This window comes from Asterias amurensis, chromosome 5 (assembly GCF_032118995.1).
Source record: "Asterias amurensis chromosome 5, ASM3211899v1".
Lineage (NCBI taxonomy): Eukaryota > Metazoa > Echinodermata > Asteroidea > Forcipulatida > Asteriidae > Asterias > Asterias amurensis.
In genome coordinates, this window is record NC_092652.1 from 21,482,008 (window position 1) to 21,505,577 (window position 23,570).

General features: G+C 38.8%; 1 protein-coding gene across 3 annotated transcripts in view; it reads left to right on the forward strand.

Moving 5' to 3' along the window:
• The window catches only part of LOC139937566 (cilia- and flagella-associated protein 410-like), an 86,379-nt gene that overhangs the window by 47,935 nt on the left and 14,874 nt on the right, over nt 1-23,570 (forward strand). For all 3 annotated transcript variants that reach the window (XM_071932770.1, XM_071932771.1, XM_071932772.1), the window contains exons 3-4: nt 14,853-15,123; nt 19,624-19,774. In XM_071932770.1, coding sequence (XP_071788871.1) covers nt 14,853-15,123; nt 19,624-19,774 — 422 coding nt within the window. The remainder of the gene's footprint in view (nt 1-14,852; nt 15,124-19,623; nt 19,775-23,570) is intronic.

Below are 23,570 nucleotides of genomic sequence, written 5' to 3' on the forward strand. Positions count from 1 at the left end.
ATGCGGATAGATTAAGATTAGACCCCTACCCTGATGAGAACGTTATACGTTGGTAATAGAGGTATGAACTTTCTCTGGCCAAGGTCTATAAGGTATATAACCATTACTCACCACCACTGTGATTTTTTTTATTTTATTTTATGTTACACAATTCTTTTTTTTTTTTACCAATGCATTTCCGCAGCGCCGGTCGTATTTGTATATTGCATTAGGATGGAGATTTGTGGTGTGATCGACCTTGGCACGACGACGGTGGCATACTGACACGGTGTAATTCTTGTGAATGCGTGAACATCTTATTGTGAATTATTATGACATACCTCGGAAATGTTGCAACGTGTGAAGTACATGTCCAGTGTATTTTGTTGCCTTAATTGTGCATACTGCCACAGCTATATTGTGCGCAAAAAAGTACAGCCACCAACACCCTTTGGAAAACTTTTAGCACTCTTCATTACAACAGGTATCCAAAGAATTGTCCCTAAAGTAACCCTAACCCCCAAAATGGCTCCCAGCCACAGGCCTGGATTTCATAGGAGGCCAGGCCCTCTATTGACCTGGTTTTAACCTTGGTGATCCTGCAAAAGTGTCCGATAGACTTAAAGATTTTCAAATGGAAGTGCCTTTTGCAAAAACAAAAAATTGCTTTGCCCTCTCCAAGATGAAATTCCAGGCCTGTCATCGATGGTAGCATGACTTTGACATTGACTCACTACCGTAACTCAGAATGTTATACTCATAAGTTTTAGTTTTCGTACTGTTTTCCAAGTTTCTTTGCATATCGCCATCACAACTATCTTTAATACTACCCTGCTGATTGACTGGTATTAAGGGAAATAATGAAGACACTATATTGATATGCCTTAAGCTATACGTCCTGATAATGAATTTTTAACGACCAGGTACAAAATGCGAGGTTACCAATGTTGGGATCGAAATAATTATTTGACCTTGTGACGTGACTCCTGTAATTAAGCGTCGGGCCACTAACATCACTAACAAAATGCATTTTCTTTACTGTTTTCCTGTTCTCTTCGTTCTATGTATGTAGTGCTCTGAGCACCCTGATAGTGCATTTGTGTCTTTAAAAAAAAATACAAAATCTGTGATTGTTGCAATTCTTGTGTCTGCCACACATGACCAGATCACCAACTCGACTTATAAGTGGGGAACCCACTTTCCATTTCTCGACCTCCTTATACTCATCTCAGCTCATTGGAGTTGACTTCAACGACTTGGAAGCCGACATCAATCACTGGAATTCTAGTTCACTAGAGGGACCTGTGTCTCAGTGTTATGTCCTTGGCATTTGAAATGTGGTAATTGGGACGCGATGTGCTCCTGCTCGCTGCGTTTTAAGTCTGCCTCAATCAATTCTAGGCATCTTCTTCTTTTTCTTTTTCTTCGTCAGAGCCTTCGGCTAGATGGGGTTTCCGTGAACAAATTACGTTTCAGTAAATTACGGTTGTAAATGATCTAGGCACAATTCCTTTGAGCTACACAACAAATTCTTTGATACATTGCATGTACAGCATGTGGTTAGTTTGTTGAATGGATTTGTTTTTTAAAACAATAGTTTGCAGTGCAATCTCTAGTAGACCATGTGCAGTACTGCATTTAAAACTTGTGCATTTTTGTGTGTAAATATTTGGGTCCACGCAAAAGTCATAAAAGGTTGTACGATGCTTTGAACCAATGGCTTTAATGCATCACTGTGTTTTTTTGTGCATCGACTCTGATCGAGCAGAAACAGGGCAATACAAGTAATCTTTGTCCCAGGGGTGCACAGCTGTTTTAAGACAGCGAAAATATAGGAACGACTTAAAATTTTGATTGAAGTAGGTAGTTTGATTTCCCCTCCCCCCTCTCCTTGATTGCGATTTCGCTGCAGTTCCTTGCGTAAAGAGATTATTCATCTCGTACAGGTATACACAAACCGTTGTGCAACTGTACACAATCTTTATGACCCTCAAGCATGAAACCCCCCCCCCCCCACAAAAAAACGTGTATTGCTGCATGATGACAAATGGAGAAATCTTTTCAATTTGTATTGCGGAAGAAGAATCCTTGATGAAAAAGAGAAGGAAGAAATCCTAATGTATGCAGACCTTTGAGACGTGCTGCGGACATCCTTTTCAGATTTTTTGTGTACATTCTTTATTCTTGCAAAGATAGAAAAAGACCTCTTGTCTGAGCAAACCTACGCACAATACTGGTTTTTTCTTTGTACATTTCAAGTGGTAGTTAATCTGGTAACCTTATTCTGCCAAGCATAATTTTTTAGCGTGGATTTTGCTGTTGGTACAGTCAGCACGCTTATGAAATAGAATATGTGCCAAGAGTTGCACTGTAACATGTAACTGTAAGCTTAAAAACTGAATAGCACTCCTGTTGTTTTCCTTATGGTAAGCAGCAGTTTTTAAACAGACTTTCTGCTGAGGGGCGCTCCTTTGGCAAGAAATCCTCATAATAACGAGTTGCACTGAGTGAAATACACTGGGAGGAAATTGAGCTGGCCTTGTGCAGGTAAACTGTCTTTAAGCAGAGGAAGACCGGCTGATGGGAACATAAATCCTCCCACGTAATTGCACTTTTTTTGCGGTATTTGACTCGCGAGACCGCGAGGCCCGCGACTAATGATTAAAAAAATTTGAAAGACACAACTTAAGGAGAACGTAAGTTGAATTGATCATTTCCCTAATGGGGGCTTCACTGCGATGGCATTTTAAACTGAACTGCCGAGTTATTTACACTTTGTCACGGTCTGTTTTTTTCTCTTCACACAAATTAGCTTGACCCACGAGCGAGTGATATTTGATTTACACTTGAGTTTTTTTCTTTCTCCCTCCCCTCTACTCCACTGGACTGGCTATTCCGTTTGTTAAAATCGTTTGCGAGGGGTGTTGAGTGACCCACAGGGACGGCCGGACCCCCCTTGTCTCTCCCTCCCTCCCCACTAAACTTCCGCCTTAAAAGATCTCCAAAAGAAGCAATTAAGCATACACTTTTTTCTTTGGAAAGGCTTGTTTGCCCAGCACCTTTGGGCCACCTCAGACCGGATTTAAAAGCGCTTCTGGTTTTTCAGGGGGGGGGGGGCGGGGAAGTGTTGTTGACTTACCAGACTGTGGCTGTTGTGTTGCTCATTTGATGGGCAGGGAGGGTTAACTGAGGGATGCTTTTCAGGCTCAGTTCGAACAAATTTATAGAATTTAGCAGAGGTTGGCAAGTTCTTTGGGGGGCCATTCAGAATAGGCAATGTCAAATAGAAAAGTCAATCTTGTTTTTGAAGTTGTTCCAAAGTTGAAACCCCTGGCCTAAAAAAGAAGAAAGGAAGATAATCTTCAACATATCTACATTTAAGTGAACTTCATTGGTCTTGTATATTAATTTATCCTCTTTTTTTTTTTGTTCTGATCTCTCTCTCTCTCTTGTTCTTTTTTTTATAGGCCTATATGTACTGTAGCCATTTGAATTATCTGAACACAATTTGTTACCGGAAAGATTTGCCCACAACAATTGTCTCTGCCTCTTTGGTCCCTCTGAGGTCACCAATGGACCCAACCCCTATAATATGTGGTCAAGTATTTAAACAAAAAGACCTAATACATGTCCCCTCCTCTCGTTCTCTCTTTCTCTTTTTTTTACAATCAGATCTAGTTAAAACCATTTGTCATATTGGTAATGTATGTACATCATGTAGGCATTTGATTTATACACAATTTGTTGCAAAATATCTTGCTGAAAAATTTGCCCACAACAATTGTCCCTATCCTGCCTGGTCATTCTGAGGTCACCAATAAACCCACCTCCTATATAATATGTGGTCAGGTCTTCAAATTCTTATAAAGGAGCCATTTGATACACAATTTGTTGCAAAATTTCTTACTGAGAGATTTGCCCCAGAAAATTGTCCCTGGTCACCAATGTATCCAACCCCTATAAACTGTGGTCAGCTCGTCAAATCTTTTATGAATGAACCCACACTTCTCTTGTCCAGGGAGTCACTCTTTATCCACGCTATTCATCAATCAGTCAATTTCTTCTAATGGCGCCTGGGAATGGGATGGGTGAATCACAATTGCAGGAGTATTTCTATTTCCCAGCTAGCAATATCACACGCTTCAGACACCCGGAGCCGCTTTTGATATCTGGAATTTTTATCGCAGGTAAAACTGCGTGACATTATTCCAGTGGAATGCCATAAATACAGTCGTATGCTTCTACCTGTCATGCTTGTCTATGCATTACTTGACATTGGGATATCTTGTGTATACCTGTGTAACATTGACATTAAGAGGCTGAGCTTAAAGGGAAGGTACTCAGTTGGTAATCACTTTTAAATGACTCTTGGAAATGACTCTTAAAAAAGGCAATGAAAAATTTTGGTTTAGAAGCCTATAGCATGGAGCACGGGAACATTTTACTTTGAAGTAATGTGGTTGGCCTCCCAAAAATTTGAAATTGAGAAGCGTTGAGAATAGATTGTGTATTGTGTAGGAATTATTCTTCCTGCATGGACATTTGAACTGGATTTGTGTAGATATCTCAAAAATGCGACCAGTTTTTGAACTGAACTTTTTACATGTTAGTTTTATTTATACATCTTCATTTATATAGGATTGATAATTTGATCAAACGTTTTCAAAAACCAAAGGTATACTTTGCCTTAGTTTTTTTCTACATTGTAACACTTTTTTGGCAAGTATTTAAACATACAAGCACAAAAAACTAATAACGGTGACATTGATAAAAGGAAAAAGTAAAACCGACTAGAGCTTGACGGATTGCCTAACAGACAACGTTTTATGATGAGGAGACTAATGTCTCTAGCTGGCACATGCACAAATATTTAGCTCAAATATTACACAAATATTGGATGCATGAGTGCATTGTTGCAGAATATAATCACAAGGTCAAATGGAAAAGCCAGATTTCAAAGAGTTAATATATTCTGCGACAATGAGCAAAGTTCATTCATTGCTTTTCAATCATAACGTAAGCAGTTTTTCCTGTCATTTTGGGCTGTATTTTTAACTTTTTACTTACTCTCTAGTCTCTAATTCCAATTGATAAATTTAACGGAAAATTTTGGTAATTTTTACTGTCCATTTTTGTGTGGGAATTTGAGGGTGATTTAAAGCCATTGGACACTTTCTGAACAGAACAAAAATTATTAAAAGTTCACAGATTTACAAATTACTTACAGGGTTTACAGAAGGTAATGGTTAAAGACTTCCCTTGCAATATTATTCTATGAAATGCTTTACTTTTTGAGAAAACTTTAAACAATTATCAATTCTCGATATCGAGAATAACAGATTTATTTTAAGCACATGTCATGACATGGCGAAACGTGCGGAAACAAGGGTGGGTTTTCCTGTTACTTTCTCCCGACTCCGATGACCGATTGAGCCTTAATTTTCACTGGTTTGTTATTTTATATATATATATATATATATATATATATACAACTGTAAGTTGTGATACACGAAGTGTTGGGCCTTTAGAAAATATTGTTTACCGATGTTGTGCGATTGCTTTGAATAAAAAACAAACAAAAAACAAACAAACAAACAAACACCCGCTACCACCTTCTGAAATGAATTTTTCAAAGGTTAGTAACATTTATAATAAGAATAAAACAGACGAATGGTTTCAAAAATAAAAGGTGTACGTTCCCTTTAAGTGACCTTTTATGATGCTATTGTATGGCATGGATACCTGACTAGTCTCTATCAGCGAAGCTCAACATTCCAAGTTCAAGTTGAAATTTCTTGTCAGATGAAGACTATACTGTATTTCTCAATGCTTCAACTCAAGCATAGGGAATGAGGCAGTTCTTACATCAACACTCAATTGTATGGACTGCCATGAGATGAATATTACAATAAATTTTGGATTTGAGTTTTTTTATTATTATTAACGATTTTATTATTATTTTATTTTGTTCAGTAGGCCTATGCAATGCAGATTTTTTCACCCATTTTTTATTCTTATTTTAAAGTAGAAGAAATATGTTAACTAAGAAGGAGTACTGCGTTTGCTAATGTGTTTTTGTAGAATTTGATTTTGTGTTGGCATGGATTGGGAAACTTTTATTCTTTATATACGGTGGGGAAATTCGTTGTCAATCTTTTTTTCTTTCTTAGATCTTAAAAAAAAAAAAAAAAAAAAAAAGAAAAGAAAAAAAAAGTAAGTTGTAAGTACTTATTTTTAATTGTGTTTTTGCATTCCCGTTGAGGTTTCAGTTGTTCCACGTTGTTGACATTTTGTTCATTTCCTGTAAATACTTGATATCCTCCCAAAGACAAAAGAATCCTTGTAAAAAATCTCCTCTTAGAGTCTTTTTAGAATTCCCAAGTGGAGACCCTTCGCTCCCATTGCCATCCGTCTCTATAAAAGTAGCGACGAGCAAATATTAAAACAATACTATTGACGAAATCAGCATCTCTATTTGATAACGATTTACAACGCTTCTAAAGAGAGAGAGTTGACCATGAGAGGTTTTTAGCAACTGTCGCCAACATGATTGCGTCTATCGGTCTCTCCAAACGGTTCTAAACAGTGGATGTTCCAAATAGCACATCCTTTGCCTCATTTGATTTGATTTGATCATTTATCATCGTTCATCCTTGTACATTAGCAGACATCGCATCCGGCGGCGCGTCGTCCTCTTTTCATCTTTGTGTATGGCTTTAATTACAATCATAACCTCTTGGCATTTTGGTTGTGGTCCATTTGATAAAAGTAGAGCATTGGAATGCCATCTTTTTTCCAAAGGGATTGCAGTTGGGTATGTTTGATTACTCTCCCCCTTCTGCCTTTGAGAGCCAGTTTTTTTTTAAGGGGAGTGTAGCGAGCATCTGGTTTTACAATTTAATCCTCATGAATGTGTTAATTTCAGCGTGGCTTGAAGACTGATCCATAAGCGTAGATTAAAAGATTAAAATATCAATAGATTTTGTCTGCAAATGCCCCCCCCCCAAAAAAAAAAGCAGGTCACAGTAATAACAATAATAATAGACGATATTTATATAGCGCTGAAGGGCGTTTCAAACTGCTAAAACATACAGTACTTTATGCAAGGTATGGGACTTAGTTTGAATTGTGAGACCTACTTCTTTAACATAACTCCATGTAATGGTTTACAAGGTGCTGTGGTGCAATATGCCGCCAATCGAGCCCCCAAGAGTCCTCTTTCCCATTCTGAAAACTGTGTGGCCATGTGATCTTTATTTTTCATTTATCAACTATTTTCCGAGGAGATTTAAATTTTCATGGGGATGGGAATCAAGCCTGGGAATGAATTCACTCCGTACCATAACATACAATATAGCAATAGTATACCTTTAAATTTGTACAATCGAGTTTATCTTTGAATGTCCATTTGTGTATTGGAAAATCGTGCAGTGTACGTAGATGACCTCAAGGTGCAATCCCAAGTGGAAGCCTCAGTGTACAGATTGGAGGCTGGAGCCTGGAGTCGGTATACTGTATTTAATTGAATTTTCTTTCAATCCCCACTTTGAAGGTTATGCAATTAATTGAACTGGTAAAGTATCATCATAAATATATGATCCAATTAGAAAATGATAGACATTACTTAAAGCATATCACAAGAAATAGAACATGCCAATACATCATGGAAACAAGATTCCTATAAAAGTATTTTTTTTATATATGGGTTAAAAAAAAAACACGACTTGACCAGCCACAATTGACTTATGTACATGTAATGGGTACTTTATTGTAGCCATAAAAAGAAACCTTCAGCAAGAAATGCTAAGCTTAAACATAAGAGTAAATTTGTGCTAGGCAGAAATGAGCAGGATACCAGTCATAACTTGTACTTGTGACATGGTAGTTTGGCTGGTAACCATATTCTGGTTAGCAGAATTTTGTTGTGCTTAGCTATTCGTTGTGCTAAAAGCCTTGACAAAATATTTTTAAACATAATGTCTGATACTCTAAACTACAAATCTGGTAAGTGCAATTTTGTTATGCTTAGCTACTTTTTGTGCCTTTCTTAATATTTATGCATGAGGTACTTTACAATGCTAATCCAAAACGAGGCGATGGGCGCAGCCACTGGAAGTGATGGGGAGCGTGCGCCCATAGCCTCATTTTGGGTAAGAATTATGACGTCATGCATAAATATTAAGAGAGGCGTATAAGCAGCTCTATAAAATTGGGCCTAGGACAAAAGAGGCAATGACCTCCTTGATAAAACATTTTAGAATACCTTGCCTGATACTTAAAACTACAAACAGACATGTATGTCTACTCAACATCATTCAACATGATCCACATTGACACACTGAGAAACAATCCAGTTAATTAATGTAGATCCAATTGAACAGGACTTTTCTACTTTAAGTAACTGGATCGTCAGACTTATACACCCCCCCCCCAAAAAAAAAAACAATATAAAATGTAGTCCTTTTAGAAGATGTAGTTCTGCATCAACGATGTAATGAAGTTAGAAATACAAGTGTTAAATTTTGCACGCGATATCAAGGACAAAAAACGCGTATCACTTGAGAAGCATTAACGGCTTTATATATCTTTGTAATACAATAATGAAAAACGAGGAGACTATGGAGAAATAATTACGCATCGTTACGAATCGATAGGAATTCCAAATCCATCACGGAGACATCCTAAAGCCGGTTTGGAAAGAAATGTAATCCAGGGAGAGGAATCCATATTGCTTTGAAGAGTAGGTGAAAAAACGGCGCAAATGCGACAACCAGATGGTCATTGGGGAAGCAATTTATCCGCCGATCCAGATCCTGTCATAATTGTGGTGACGTTGATCTCATCTGCTGGCTCTGATCGAAGTGGTTGAAGAAGGACAGTGAAGCAGTTATCAGCTTCTCGTTTTTTTTTCCCCACTAAGGATGAGGAGTGTTTACGCAGATGAGAGTTAACATGTGCTAACTACCGGGGAAATGTGTGTTGGTGACGAGAGGGGTACTCGGGGAAAACAGAGTGTTTTTATTGGAGGGTTGGAGGGTGTGAGAGTTGGTTTTGGAGTTACAGGAGGTGTACAAAGTATCAATTCGTATTGTGTCATTGTTGGTTTGAGAACATGGAGTGGGTTCCAATGTGTTCATTGCTACAAATGGTAAAACAAACTAGTTTTATTTTAGATACCAAATAATAAACCACAGTGGAAACTGACTGGGCAAATTTGAATCCTTGGCTACACGGCAGTTACAGGGTGAATGGCTTTTCTTTGCTAAATTTTTATTTTTGGTACTTGATGGTGTTTTTTTTATAAAATGGTATTTTATACAAAAGTCATATAATGTTGCCAGGGGAAAAGTTATTTTAAAGGATTACACGATAAGTCTTAAACTTTGCTTGGTATTTGGCAGACTATAGTACATTTCAAAATTTGAATTGGTACTTTTTGTAACATTAAGCTTAGTTATTTTAAGAACTATTGTTCATCTTTTTCTCAAAAGCATTGGTAAAAACTTGGAGGGCAGGAGCAAACACACTTTTGGAGAGTTTGCTTTATGGTTAATTGATACAACGTCATTGTGAGATTTGCTGCATTGGTTAAAACTTGATTATTTTGGAAGACAAGAACAAAAAAACCTACTTTCGGCAGAGTTCTTTAGAAACTTTGCTTTGTGGTCAAACTATACAGTGTGAGCCAGAAAACTCAATGTGACCATAGAGAAATGTGACCATGGATGATGGGGTGACACTTTGTAATGTAAAGCTGGAAGGTATAGCCCAGAGCTGTCTGTCCGTAACGTAGATCATGACAACCCTTGTTGGATCATAACAGCCCCGTTAATTGCCCTGACCCAGTTCATTACAATGAAGAACTCTCTGCAGGTGGCACCCAGGTATGATTGGTCGTCAGTATCGGTATCTACCAAATAAATTACATCTCGGGGGAGGAGGAAAAAGCCCGCCAAGAAATATGATAGGATCATGAATAAGAATCGACTTATTTCTCACCCAGCAATTAATGCAAGACTGTATTATTCTTTCTTGAATGTGATGTTTCTTTCTTACCAGGGGATAAGTCCCTAGTGGTGTGCTTTAGTTTCAGGGCAGTGATCCGCTAGATAACCCGCCCCGTAATGAAAATATCGTTTTTTTCCCCCGTCTCCCCGATAACACAAGTGGTGTTGTAGTCTTCTCACCTGCCTGAAACAGGTTTCTTAGCGAGCATAAACATTAGTCATCAGTTGCGTGCAGCTGCGCTGAAACCCTGTCTATGGAGACTAATTCATATTCCATATCTCTGATGCGCACAAGGACAATGTGTACGTAACGTGAGGGGAGGCCGTAAAGACGCTGGGGAGAAAATTGGTTTTGGTCGCGGAGGTACTCAGATGAAGATGAGAGACTGTGACGGAGCACCGGGGCCTATGACAGTGCTGACAATTGATGATGATTGACTGGTTTTAGATAACTTGATGACCCAAAAACAGAAGGTTTTTATTTATTAAAGGGAACCACACTAACAGACTTACTTTCAATGGCGTTCACTTCTTATTGTATGATAAGTTAAGGATCAAAAGTAGAGGACTTTCAATTAAGTCTCCATGGATAAAACAATTCAAAGAAAAGAGAGTAACGCAATGAAAATTATAAAGTATTTGCAGCAATTATTTTTGAAGCATAATTCTCTCTATCTGGTGCCGCCGAACTCTAACAGAGAATGGGCAGTAGCCGCCAACTTTGCAGTTTATCTCCAGGATTGGCGATCTTGGGCATTCCACACTGCTGTGTGGGTGCCGAGTCCTGTCCAGACTTTTCCATTAAGTTCGGCCATGTCCGTATTAGTTTGGACAGACGTAGACGTACAAACCACAAGTAGTAGTACACCAAACAATGTTAGGTCATCAATTGAATTTCCAAAGGTTAACACCTTCTTTTTCAAATCATGACAAGCCGATTCAATAAACCTGCCAATATTTTTTTTTTTTTAACTTGTAACCACAAAATATACACCTCATTCCTTATTACACCAGTCCTGCCATTTAGAAAAGTGACCAACCCCATCAAGCTCTGTGGAAACCAAATCCCACTGACTAACAATACAGTGTGTAGACAACTCACTAATTTCTATCGGCACTCCCTGTGAATTGTTTCAGACTGTTCGAAACCCTAAACCAGTTGCAGTTTTGGTACATTATCGGATCATACAGACATCAAACGTGTCTCGTGCATGGAGCCTGAAATCAGAGCTCACTAATCATTGCATTTAACTCCCGGACCCTCGCTTGCTCCCTCTGTCCGCTTAACCCGTGTGTTTTCAGCATCCTACATGTAGACAATCAATGCGTGCAAGAAAGTCACGCAGCGACGAGGCCTGAGGGCTCTTCAACACCATTGTACACCCACCCTTCCCAGAATAACACCATCGGCAAATACAAGATTGTGTATAATTCCCACTTGTCCCATATTTTGTTTTTCTCCGCTGAGTTCGGAACTCAGAACTTACATTTTGGGGGGTTGGCGTCACAACCCGTTTTTTTTTTCTTAGATGGTTAGTACAGTAACACAGTCCCGATGCATAATGCCAATATGTTTTTGAGAAGAATCTGAATATTTTTGTTTCTCTATTACTGATTTGTATTTATGCATGATTTAAAATGCCATGTGTTGCGCTGTTTAACATGCAGGTGCACGCACATGGCACACATACATAATTATGTACTTGAAAATTGTACAAATGACAACAATTTATAAAAAGAGAGTTGCCTTTTGATTGGAAGTTTGCCCCAAGTAAGGCTAAAGCCACACTTGGTAAGCGGATACAAGAACAATAATTTAAGATGAAAATAACTCTGGAGAGATGAATGTAGGAATTAAAACAGTCTAAATTGTAGGATGGAGGGAAACATGCACCGGGCAAGGAGATGCAGTACAAAAGAAAAAGCTGTTTTACCTCTAAGTCTAAGTGGGGGGAGGGGGGGGGGAAATGTATAAAGTTCATTATAGTTTCTTCTTTTAGTTTCAATTGTAGTTTCAAAATGCAACTGTTGCTCTTGAGTGGTTTTTGTCTGTTCTTATACAACTAAACTGATATGTTTGTTTCTCATCTACAGCAAAGAGAATAGAGTTCAATACTTTTTTGATTATTTTTTATTTAACTTTTTGCAAGGAGAGTTTAGAAAAGAAGGTGTTTTCCACACGCACATATTTGTGGTCACTTCTGTCAATGTGATTATTTGGGTTAGAGGCCGCCCTTTATACTGTTACTGTGGCAAAAGTTGAACTTCATACAGCCCCCTGCAGCCATTATTGTAAACTCTTGAACTTTGCATTGCAGGGGGGTTTTCAGTATAAGGATTTTACTCCCGGAATTGGATTTGTGTCAATGCAGCATCAACTGTGGATTTGCGGTCCTTGCTTTATAGAGTATTAAAAAAAGTACAGTATATGATTTTTACCAATTTGCTGGATTGATGCATAGCTGAAAAAATACAAACCATGTACAAGTAAGCCCGAGTCCGGTGGTTTTTGAGCACTTGGCCTGTGACCGTTCGACTGAACAAGTCCTTTAGCCCTTTTTTTTTCTAAGCACATACTTTTAAAGATTTACTTATTCAGGGTTTTGCCCTTACCTTTGATATTAGCTAGCCCATAGTACCGGTTAGTTTTTCATTTCACTTGCTGGCTTTTGCACTAGTCCACAATTCATATTAAATAGGGATGCTTTTTAGCTCTGAACTATCCAGCCAAACCATTCTTGAAGCCTTTCTCAGTTTAAATTTTTTGGTGAAACTGGTCTAAAGCTACATTAGCTGAAAGGGGTCGTTAATAATATCAATAGCTCCCCAGTGCTTGTTACCAAGTCATTTTTGTGGTCATCAACTATTTTTACATTATATGTTATAAACAGTACTTCCTTCAAGCTTCAATGGGAAATATGTAAATTTGAAAGTAATGTTTTCCGAATAGATCACTCTCGGATGAAATACATCTACACGGTTTTACTGATTACTTACGTGTACCATTGCTCAGTCGTATCTCATTTATTTTCATAAACACAGCAAATAACATAAGATATCATTGTTTTGGTTGGAACTCATTAGTCACTCGCTGTATGAGGGGATTATTAAAGAATACGCCTTAAGTCCTCGCAGACTTGTCAAACAAGCATGCTGTCTGACATTTTTAAAGGTCAAATTACACAAAGCATGGCACACTGGGTTGGTTCAGTACTAGACAGTGCTCAGAATAGTCAAATAAACTGCAATCGTCAATTTGATGATCTTTACACTTGAATAACAAGAGCTTCAAAATGAACAGCTGAAGTGCATGTCAACTGGCTGGGTTGCCCTCTGAATACAAATACGATTTAAATGAATGGCTGAAATAAATTCTAAAGGGGATTTGTTGTGAGCTTTGGGATCAGCTCAAACTTACAAATAGTTTCACACAGATCAAAGATTGGTCTTAGGTTGTGAATTAATTTGCTAAGCAAGTTGTGATGTCGGAATATAGATCACTTTAGACACTTTGGCAATATCATTGACTTGTGACTGTCTTAAAGATGAATGTGCCTTAAAAAATGGATTTGATTTCACAAAGAGCTCAGGTCAATCTTAATCTTTGTATCAATCTTGATTGCTAAGCAAAGTGTGATGTCGCAATATGTATCACCATGGCAACATTGACAACTTATCTTTTAAAAGATGAATCTTGCCTTTTTGTGAAGTCAAACCAAGGTCGACTAGTGTTACTTGTGTCTTTTCCAGCATTTCACCTCAGTTGATACTGGTTCGAAGCCTTCCTTGGACATGAGCCTTGCATGTGGATTAGGTATTTGGGTTCCTCTCTGATTACAAAGATTTCCTCTATTTGGGGTTTTCTGCCCACATGGATATTTTCTTCATTGTCTGCTTATTTTACAAATTACGAGCTGCCTTTGTGGATTCTTTGGATTCAGCACCAGAAAGGTTGTTCAATAAATACACCAACAATATATTAAAAGTTTTTCTTTCAGGAATTACACAGAGACTATATAGCCCTTTTCAAAACCACGGCTTTGGATTTGGCTTCAGGCTCCGTCCTCTCGCCTAAAGCCCTGAGCACAAACATGACATATGCAAAGCACGCACAATTTGTCAAAACAACCGTGGGATCAATCTTGCCTGAACCAAAACCGAAGCCATGGTTTCGAAAAGGGCCTATGGATTCTGTGGCCTTGTTCTTGGCCCTGGTGCCCTTTCAAAACTTATTATTGGCTTTTGCATTTTCTCCATGGACGTGCCCTTTGTAGAATGTAAATGGCCTTACCCTTTCAAAGATTGAATCCCAGGGGCCAGTTTCACAAAGAGCTAAGATTGATCTTAACTGTGTATCAATCTTAATTGCTGTGCAAAGTGTGATTGCCACTATAAAAATCACTACGGTGATATTGACAACCCATCTATCTTTTAAAAGATGAATCTTAGTGCTTTGTGAGATCGAGCCAAGGGCCCAATTCCTAAAAATAACACTCAAAAATGCTTAAATCAGAATTGGCTAAAATACCATGTCGCAAAGACAATTTGTGACTGGTATTCTGATTATTTTTGCTAAGCAGAAAATGTTTGAGCAATATTTTCTGCTTAAGCAGCTTAAAGCTGTTAAGCAGAAAATGGGTGACAAGTTTCTTTGCTAAGCAAAAATTGAGGTTGGGCACCAGTTGCAACAACGTCAACTTTATTGAATTTTGGCTGGTGGTATCATGTTTCTGATAAACAAATTTTTTCTTTGCTGTGCACATTTTTGTGCGTACAGGTTTTTTAAAAAATTGGGCCCAGCTAGATCTGCTCTTGAAGATGAATTCCTGGCTAAATATTCTCTCTCTTTGTTTTCCCCATCTCCAGGTGTCCATTTTCCGTCAGATGCCCACCATAGAGGTCATCAATCTCAGTGTGAACAGCATCACCACCCTGGAAGACTTCGCCCACTGTCCCAACCTGGTGGAGCTCTACATCCGTAAGAACTGCATCGGGGACCTGTCCGAGATCTGGTACCTGAGGAATCTGAGGAAGCTCAGGGTGTTATGGCTGGCCGACAACCCGTGTGCGGCCGGAGACAACTACAGACTCTCTGTGTTAAGGATGCTACCCAACTTACAGAAACTTGACAATAGTAGTGAGTATTTGTTTCTTCCGTTTGAATTATTCGGTAACTAGTGGATGTGATTGCTTGATGCCTCATGAATCTGTCACAAAGATCTGTTTAAGCACCACAAAAGTAGCTAAGCACATTAAAATTATGATGACCAGAGCAAGGAAACCAGCCAAAATACAATTAATCAAAATAGCTAAGCACATTAAAATCATGCTTACCAGATTAAGAAACCAGCCAAAACACCATTGACAATGATCTGTTTCTGGTGGTTTCCTGCTCGTTTTTTTTTTTACTCAGCAGAACATTTTGAAGCACAGTTTTCTGCTTTAATAGCGGCTCTATGACATCCATGTAGGGCCCTGAACATCAATTCCAGGAAGTTGCTTCTGGATGCATACAAACAATTTAAAAATCAATTAAATTGAATTTTGATATCAGAGTCAGTCAGCATTGAGTATTGAAAGCTATCCCGATGTAAAAACAAAAAATGATATTCTGGGAAAATACTCCAGGCTGCATGACCGAGCTTGTGGGGAAAAGAAAAGAAAAGAGAATGGACATCAAATCCAAATACCGACCCTGTGGTTTATAAGACCCCATGCCATGGCTGATGTGTCGCCAGTTTGGAGAATGTGTCTGGTTCAGTCACAACTCTCCTCTTGGGTTGTAAAGAACAATGTTTAGGAGGAAGCCGTTTTGAATTTGGTTAATTGGCATGTATAATCGTCTCATCCACAGGGCCCAATTGCATAGAGCTGCTTTAACGGTAGATGTTATATGATTACTGTGCTATTTACATTTCATAGAATTGCTAACTGTAAACAAATAAAAAATGCATTCTTCAACAGTTGTCCGTTTGCCTAATGGTAGTTAAAACCAAAGATTATAGAGCGCCGTAGGCGCAAGATGTGGAACTCGGGCTGAAATGTGAAATCCCACTGGACGCCATTTCAGCAAGTAATTCTTTTGATACAACAATAGATCAGTGCAGATTAGTGCAGACAATGACCATTTCTATCAATGGAAAACAAAACATTCACTTGCTGAAATGGCGCCCATGCGTATTTCACGTTCCAACAATAGATAAAGCTTCAGTTCCGCATCTTGCGCCTTCGGCGCTCTATAATCTTTGGTTAAAACACCCAAGGACCAGTCAAAACTCAATCCAAGTGGTCCGGCTGGCCAGTTCAGTGTCGGAAAGCGTCCCTATTTAATATGAAATAAGGACAAGTGAAAAAGCCGATGGACAAGTACATGTAAAATGATTAGCTAAGTGGTCCTGCTGACTAGTCACTGAAAATGTCTTTAAGGGTAAACCCTGGCAAAAGGTATGTAGGCCTACATGTAAGCAAAAGAATGTATACTTCTTTTTCAAACCTTCATCATGAAACCCCATCTTTGTCTTGTGCCCTGTTTGCAAAAAGCAATAAGGATCACCGATTCTAGTCAAACCCATAAAGGAGTCAGACTGTATGTAGTTTACCCTTGCAGCCTGTTTGGTTATCATGGTTGTAATTGAGTGGCGGAACATCAAGTTTGACTTTTTCTACCAGAGTACCATCTTCTCAGCACTGATACCCATACTGTTGTGGTACATTTGTACAAAACAAAAATACTTTATCTCTTTAAGCCTGATTTCTGGTCTCATAACACACATTCTACTAAAAAATAATGCATTCCTTCATTCCGCATTGGTTAATCTGTATTGCCAATCTAAGAATCAAGAAATGTGTGGAATTCAAATGGCATGAAGGTTTATCAGGTAGTAATGAAAGACTGGTGGATAGTTGACACTTGTCCCTTTGCACCACATCATCAGCCTCATAGAACTTGTGTATTTTTTGTCAGAGGTTGAGAATCCAAATGGAAAAAAGGCGCCCCCCCCCCCCCCCACTTTGGGACACCCTCTATTTTGTAAATTAAGACTGGAAAATAAATTGTTATTGAGCTACGGGTGTAATCATGCCCCCATGCGAGCATTCCTACCTGGACGTTGTTGATTTTCATCTCAAAGGTGTAGTTGTATACCCGAGGGCATATCATATGCTAAGTAAAAAAAAAAAAAAAAAAAAAAAAAAGGGACGTTAAGGTTGAAGAACATGCCGCCAGTGCCCTCTTTTACTTCACTTGGCACATCATTGAGTCATCCCACCTCATCGTGTCTTCCTTGACAGGAAGGGAGAAAGAAAAAGTAGGGGGGAAGAAGGGACAAATAATAACGAAGAAAGAAGAGGATGCGGGGAACAGGAAACATCTTCTTTCCCCATCTAAGGAGATTACCCAACGGTACAAATATCTTTTGCATCAGTGGCCGTCTTGGCGCCACGTGTGCATTTTAAAAATGCGGAAGTAGTTTGATCGGCCTCACACCTCCCATCCCACCGTCTGCACTAGGTGGGGTAGCACTACCTAGGATAGCACCCTTTCATGATTCACTGACTCGTGGTTGTCCTAGGATGGAGTGAAGTGGGGGTAGGGATAGATCTACAAATGTTCCTGATTAAGAGTGTAAAATAAATGCAGGGAAGCGTCCCGGTAGTGAACTTGCGTGAACCTGTTGGGCAAAGATACGCTATCCCAGGAGTAATGTAAATTCAAATCTCGGAGCGCGACGATACAATCATATTAGTCCTAATGCTAGATAATCGCCGGGTGACCCTTTTTCAAGGCGATGAGGTGACTGTAGATTCGTCGTTTTTTCTTTTTTTTCTTTTCTCCTTCTTAATTTTCTCAATGAGCTTGCCGAAGAAATGTCTGAACACTGCTCCCACGGAGAAGTGTATCTAATTCGTGTAATCAGTCGTAAGTTGCAAATTTATGACCAATCGTGATAGTGCCGTGCACTTAAAGATGGATGCGTCATCCGTTTTGAAATAAAGGAACGACTTCGTCGTGCTTTTTCGCCAGTGTGAATTCTTGACCAAATATCTGATAAAATGGAAATAACAGAAAATCATTTGGGAGGATGACAATGTAAATAAGTTGAAAGTCTGTCTTTGAATTTTTTTAAATTTATTTTATTATGTTTGAGAGACTTTAACATGGCACATTTTTTAAAGTATCTGAATCCATTCAAAAGTGTTTCAACATGTGATTGGACATGCAGGCTGCATGACACCGGTTGTAAATACTTTAGTCGGCTAGATCTTTTAATAAAAAATAAATAAAAAAACCTTGGCTGCTGGAATTGTACTGCTTTGGGGTTTCTGTCCAATACCGGTGAAGTTACTAAAGGCTCTGATCAAGCGGGAAATTTTGATACCTGGAATGGGTTTCCGTCTACTGGGAAATCTTATTTTCTGTTTTTAAAGACTTAATGACTCTTAAAATAATTGGAATTTGTGTAGTAGGGATTCTTGAAATTGGCAGACAGTAGTCAAATATTGGTATGTGTGCTTGGGGTGACCGGTTTAAATTTTATACAAATGTACACAAGGGAAAATCATACCGAGCAATGAATTACTGGGCCAAGGGAATGATGAGAATAAAGATATCCTGCGATTGGAAGGGTTGACGCAATGTTACCTATTTTTTTTTTAAATTCAAGACTGTCTTGGTCAAGTCATCAAAACAATACTTTAATCACAACAAAAAAAATAAATGCGAATTTAATCTTTTCTATTGATCAGTTTTTGGTTTTTGTTATCCAGTGGTGGCGAATGAATTGCTGGGTCAAGGAATATAACATACTGTTGTGGAAAGTTTAAAGGAACACGTTGCCTTGGATCGGTCGAGTTGGTCTTTGAAAATCGTTCTGTAACCGTTTGTTGTAAAATGTATATGGTTAGAAAGATACTGTAAAAGTAGAATACAATGATCTACACAAATATGCCTCGAAATTGCGTGGTTTTCTTTTTACCCTGTCGACTGACACGGTCGGCCATTTATGGGAGTCAAAATTTTGACTCCCATAAATGGCCGACCGTGATAGTTCGCGACGTAAACGGGAAACCGTGCAGTTTCGAGTGATACTTGTGTGGATCATTATATTCTACTTTTAAAACATCTTTCTAACCATATGCATTTCATAACAAACGGTTTCAAACGCTTTTAATAGACCAACTCGTCCGATCCAAGGCAATGTGTTCCTTTAACGCATTACCAGATTTTTGTATTCAGGAGTATCTCGGTCAGGTCATCAAAATAACACTTTAAAATACAACCACAAAAATAAATGTAAATTTAATATCTTCTGTTGATTACAGGTCATCTAAATAATACTGAAATACAACCACACAAACTATTATCAATTTTTAGTTTTTGTTTTCCAGTGGTGACAGATAAATTACTGAGCCAGGGAATATATGGTGAAAAGTTCAACACAATTATCTTTTTATTTTATTTTAAGATTTTCTTGGTCTGGTCGTCAAAACACTACTCAAATTACAACCACAAAAATAAATGTAAATTTAATCTCTTCTGTTGACCACAGGTCATCTTTAATAATACTTTAATAAATACAACCACAAAAATAAATGCGAATTTAATCTCTTCTATTGATCAATTCTTTCTGTTTTTCAGTGGTGACAAATGATGAGGTCAACAGAGCGATGGAGCACGGGGATGACTTGCCGCCTCCCATCGCCTCCCTAAGATGGCAGGCCAACGGACACATCGCCAAGGATAAGGACATGAGGGACAGCTCGGTGGAGATCAGCCTAGATGAAACAAAGTAAGACAGTGTTTCATGAGGAAATGGAGTTTTTCTCCTCCCCCTTCCTCCATTTATTTTTTATGAAGAGTGTCCTTCAGGAAGCGCCCTCAGAGAGGCCACTTTAGATGAGGGTTCTGGAGGGGTGAGGGGGAAGGGGACGCAGGCTATGCGCAATTGTTTGTAAAAAAACTACCTGTGGGCTACATGTATGCTCAGAATTGGGAAACAAACCATTATTTTGTACCGTATCCCTAGAACTAGATGTACTGAACAATTTCCCTTGTCTGTAGCAAACGCGATCAGTTGCTTCCTCGAAATTCAACAATTTGCTACTTAATGTTAGCATTCACAGTGCGCAAAACAAGTTTAGTCTAAATATTTTGCTTTGCAACAAAACATTTCCCAGATAAGGAAAATAGAGGTGAAGAAGCTCTGACCTCTGCAAAAGTTTTTTGTTTTTGAGTTGGGCTGTTTTTCCATCAAAGGGCCTCCTTGGCCTTCGCCCTGACTTGACTGGAAACCCTCTTCTTGTGCCACCACCACTACCACCAGCATTGTCTACATCAAAGCTCCTCCCCTGACCCTCACAGTGCACTATTCTAACACCCACAGTAAATTGAAGAGGTTGTCCACCCTGCCTGTCTGACGACAAGGAGGAAATAAAGAAGATATAATTGTTGATGGGACAGCTAATTTATTTTGTCTCACAGAGTGGAAGTGTTTGTGTACCAGCATTTAGTATGAGTTGTTGAAGTGTACACCGTGATGCTTTTCACCTCAGTTGATGCTTGTGACTGTCACTGGAAGTGTCAGGGTACGAGTCAAACACATATTTGTTTCTGTATTGAAAGAAATACTACGGTCGGGTCGGATACCTCATGGAGGCAGCAAAGGCGATTGCCTCCGTGCCCTCTGGTCATTGCCTTGGTGCCCCTAAAATGCTCCGATAGAAATGTCCTCATAGGGTGGTCTTTAACAAGGAGAAAATGCTAGATTTGGTGCCCTTGTCCTTTCAAAAACAAAGCATACATGCCCAAGGTTGTGTCATTACCTCTGGTCTGTTGCCTTGGCGCCCTTGAAAGGCTCCGGTAGAAATTTTCAATTGCCTCATAGGGTGCCCTTTACCAAGGAAAAAATGCCTTGGTGCCCTTGCCCTTTTATAAAAAACAAAGTATACAGGCCTGAGGTTGTGTCCGTCTTGATGAAATTTTTATTTATTTATTTTTTTTTTTTGGGGGGGGGGTTGTAAATTTCTGAGAGGGAGCAGTGTAGATTGATCGATGCCATTGAATCTTGTCATCTATTGATATGTAATGTAATTGCAAATGAATGGCCTTTTCGTCCAATTGATATTTACGAATCTGACACTTGTCTGTCTCATTTCAAACGTGTTTGGAATTGCTTTGATTTTGTTTATTTTTCCATTTTGTCGTTACGCAAAGTATTATTTTGTCTCCCCATCCTCTATTTGCATTTGTATTGCACCCTGCATATTGATTCACTCATTATTAGCGCTTGTACGTGTAAGTATGGTGACTGGTCTTAGCTCCTGGGCAATAGTAATCTTATTTATGCTGATTTATTCCTTGTATTCCTGTATGATTCACCACTTAAATTGACCCAAGGATTTCCCCCTAATATTCTTGAGATTGCAAAAAAAAAAAAAGAAGAGGAGATATAAATATAAGCTAGAGCATCACGTTGATGCCCTTGGTCTATGAAAAGTAAAAAGAGAAGGAGGTGAGATTGTAAAATGATAAGAAAAAAATTGTCGCAGCAGCAGCGAAATGAAGTTATTGCACTTTATTGGCCGAGCGGCAATCATGAGTTTATGAGTAATACAGAGGCATAGAGCCCAGAGGGTATTTGTAGCTTGGACTTAACAAGGCTTGGAGTCGTAGCTCCATTGGACAAGAATCATGCAAGGCATTGTCTAGTGCTCTCTAGACTTAACTCAATCATTCTCTAGGTGTGTCGTCCCCCCCCCCCCCCCCAAGGAAACACCTGCCTTGCCTAGTAGTAGTAGTAGTAGCTACTCAATGAGGTCAATGCCGATTGGCTGCTCACTAAGGAGAACATTGTACTATTGACCAATCAAAATATGACGATACTTGAAAATGAGAAAGGTCATTGTTGGTTGGCTGGTGGTACTTAATTGAGTAATGTTGGTTCTGAGAACGTTTCTATCAGTATGCTTTTATTGTCTTCAGAGGATACTGACCAAAACATTGATCATAAATGTTGATCAGTTTATTCCACCACTCACAGTCTATGAGGTCAATGCTGATTGGTTACTTGCTCATGTGAAAATTGTCCCGGTTGACCAATCAGATTGGAAGGTGTGGTTTGTGCTTGCAGAATTTCATAAGTGATTGGTTTGTGCCAGTGAAAGAAGTCACTCCTGATTGGCTGCTGCTGAGTCGAATATTGCCCAACAGACCAATCAGATCACGATCCATCACTCAAAGTAAGAGGTCTGTGTTTTAAGAAGTTGTCTTTATTTCAAACATACCATGTTTACTGAAACGCCTGATATTTGATTGGTTTGTTCCTAGTTGAAGATTGGTATAAATCGGCAAATCGGATGTTCACTCCAGGTCAAAAGACAAATTTCTGCAAGTGAGCTCTGGCTGTTCCCTTCTGAGTAGAGTTACTTGCTCATCTGACCAATCATGTCCAAATATATTGGCAAAGAGAGTGACATTGCTGATTGGATGCTGTCAAATGAATCTCTCACAGCTGATTGGTTTGTTTCCTGGAAGATTGTCCCTGAAAGACCAATCGGGTGAAAGTCATCTGAGGACAAGGTTATTGCTGATTGGATGTAGCTATATTTAGAATTCTGTTCGATAGTGTGGGAAAATTAAAAAGTATTCAAGCTTAAGACCTCATGAATCCTTCAGCTAGCTAACTGTGTCCTGTCTGCTTTTTGTTGGTCAGGTGAAACAAGATGCTTGTTGCATTATTGTGAGTGTACTGTAACAGAACACAGGTGTTATGCTTAAAGTGCACAGTGGCAGGCCTGGAATTACATCTTTTCAATATATTTCGCAACGGGCATTTCCATTTGGGCATTCTTGTAAAAGTAAATTTGGGAAACTTTTAAAAGGTCCAAGACCGCGACCCAATTTCATAGAGCTGCTTTAGCAGAGAAAATTGCTGAACAATTTTCTGGTGAGCAGAAACGAGCTAGATACCAGTCACAATTTGTACATGTGACAAGGTAGTGTAACCTTATTCTGTTAAGCATAATTTTGTGTGCTATGAAATTGGGCCCTGATTGGTCCAGACAGAAGATTATTACTCAGTTCAACCAATCAGATCATTGACATGGAGGTGAATGACATCATACAGAAGGGACCGCTCTATGATTGTCAACCACTAATTGTCAAAAACCCACTCAAACAGAAGTAATCTCCATGAAAAAGCACTCGTTGGTCCCTACTCTGAAAGTACACTGCAAACAGTTTTACCAAAGATGGAGTGATTACAGGAAAGCTTGGGTTTTTTGATGTTGTTGAATGGAGCTCTCAAGGGGGAATGTAAATTACAGAACCATTTGGGGATGTCCACTGAGAGTTCCTGTGCAAAATTGACAAGCTAATGGAGGCCTACGCTGATTCATCCTTTTACAAAAACACAATAATAATAATAAAAATAATAACAATTCTCCACTTCTTCATTTGAAGCCTCTCCCACCCTTCATTCTATTTTTAAGACTAGTTTTCTTTTTTGATTTAACTCTTTTATGTGCTGACCAATCACTAGTGGTCGGTGTAAATCTCTTCAGAAGAAAAGTTGTTTAACAAAAAAA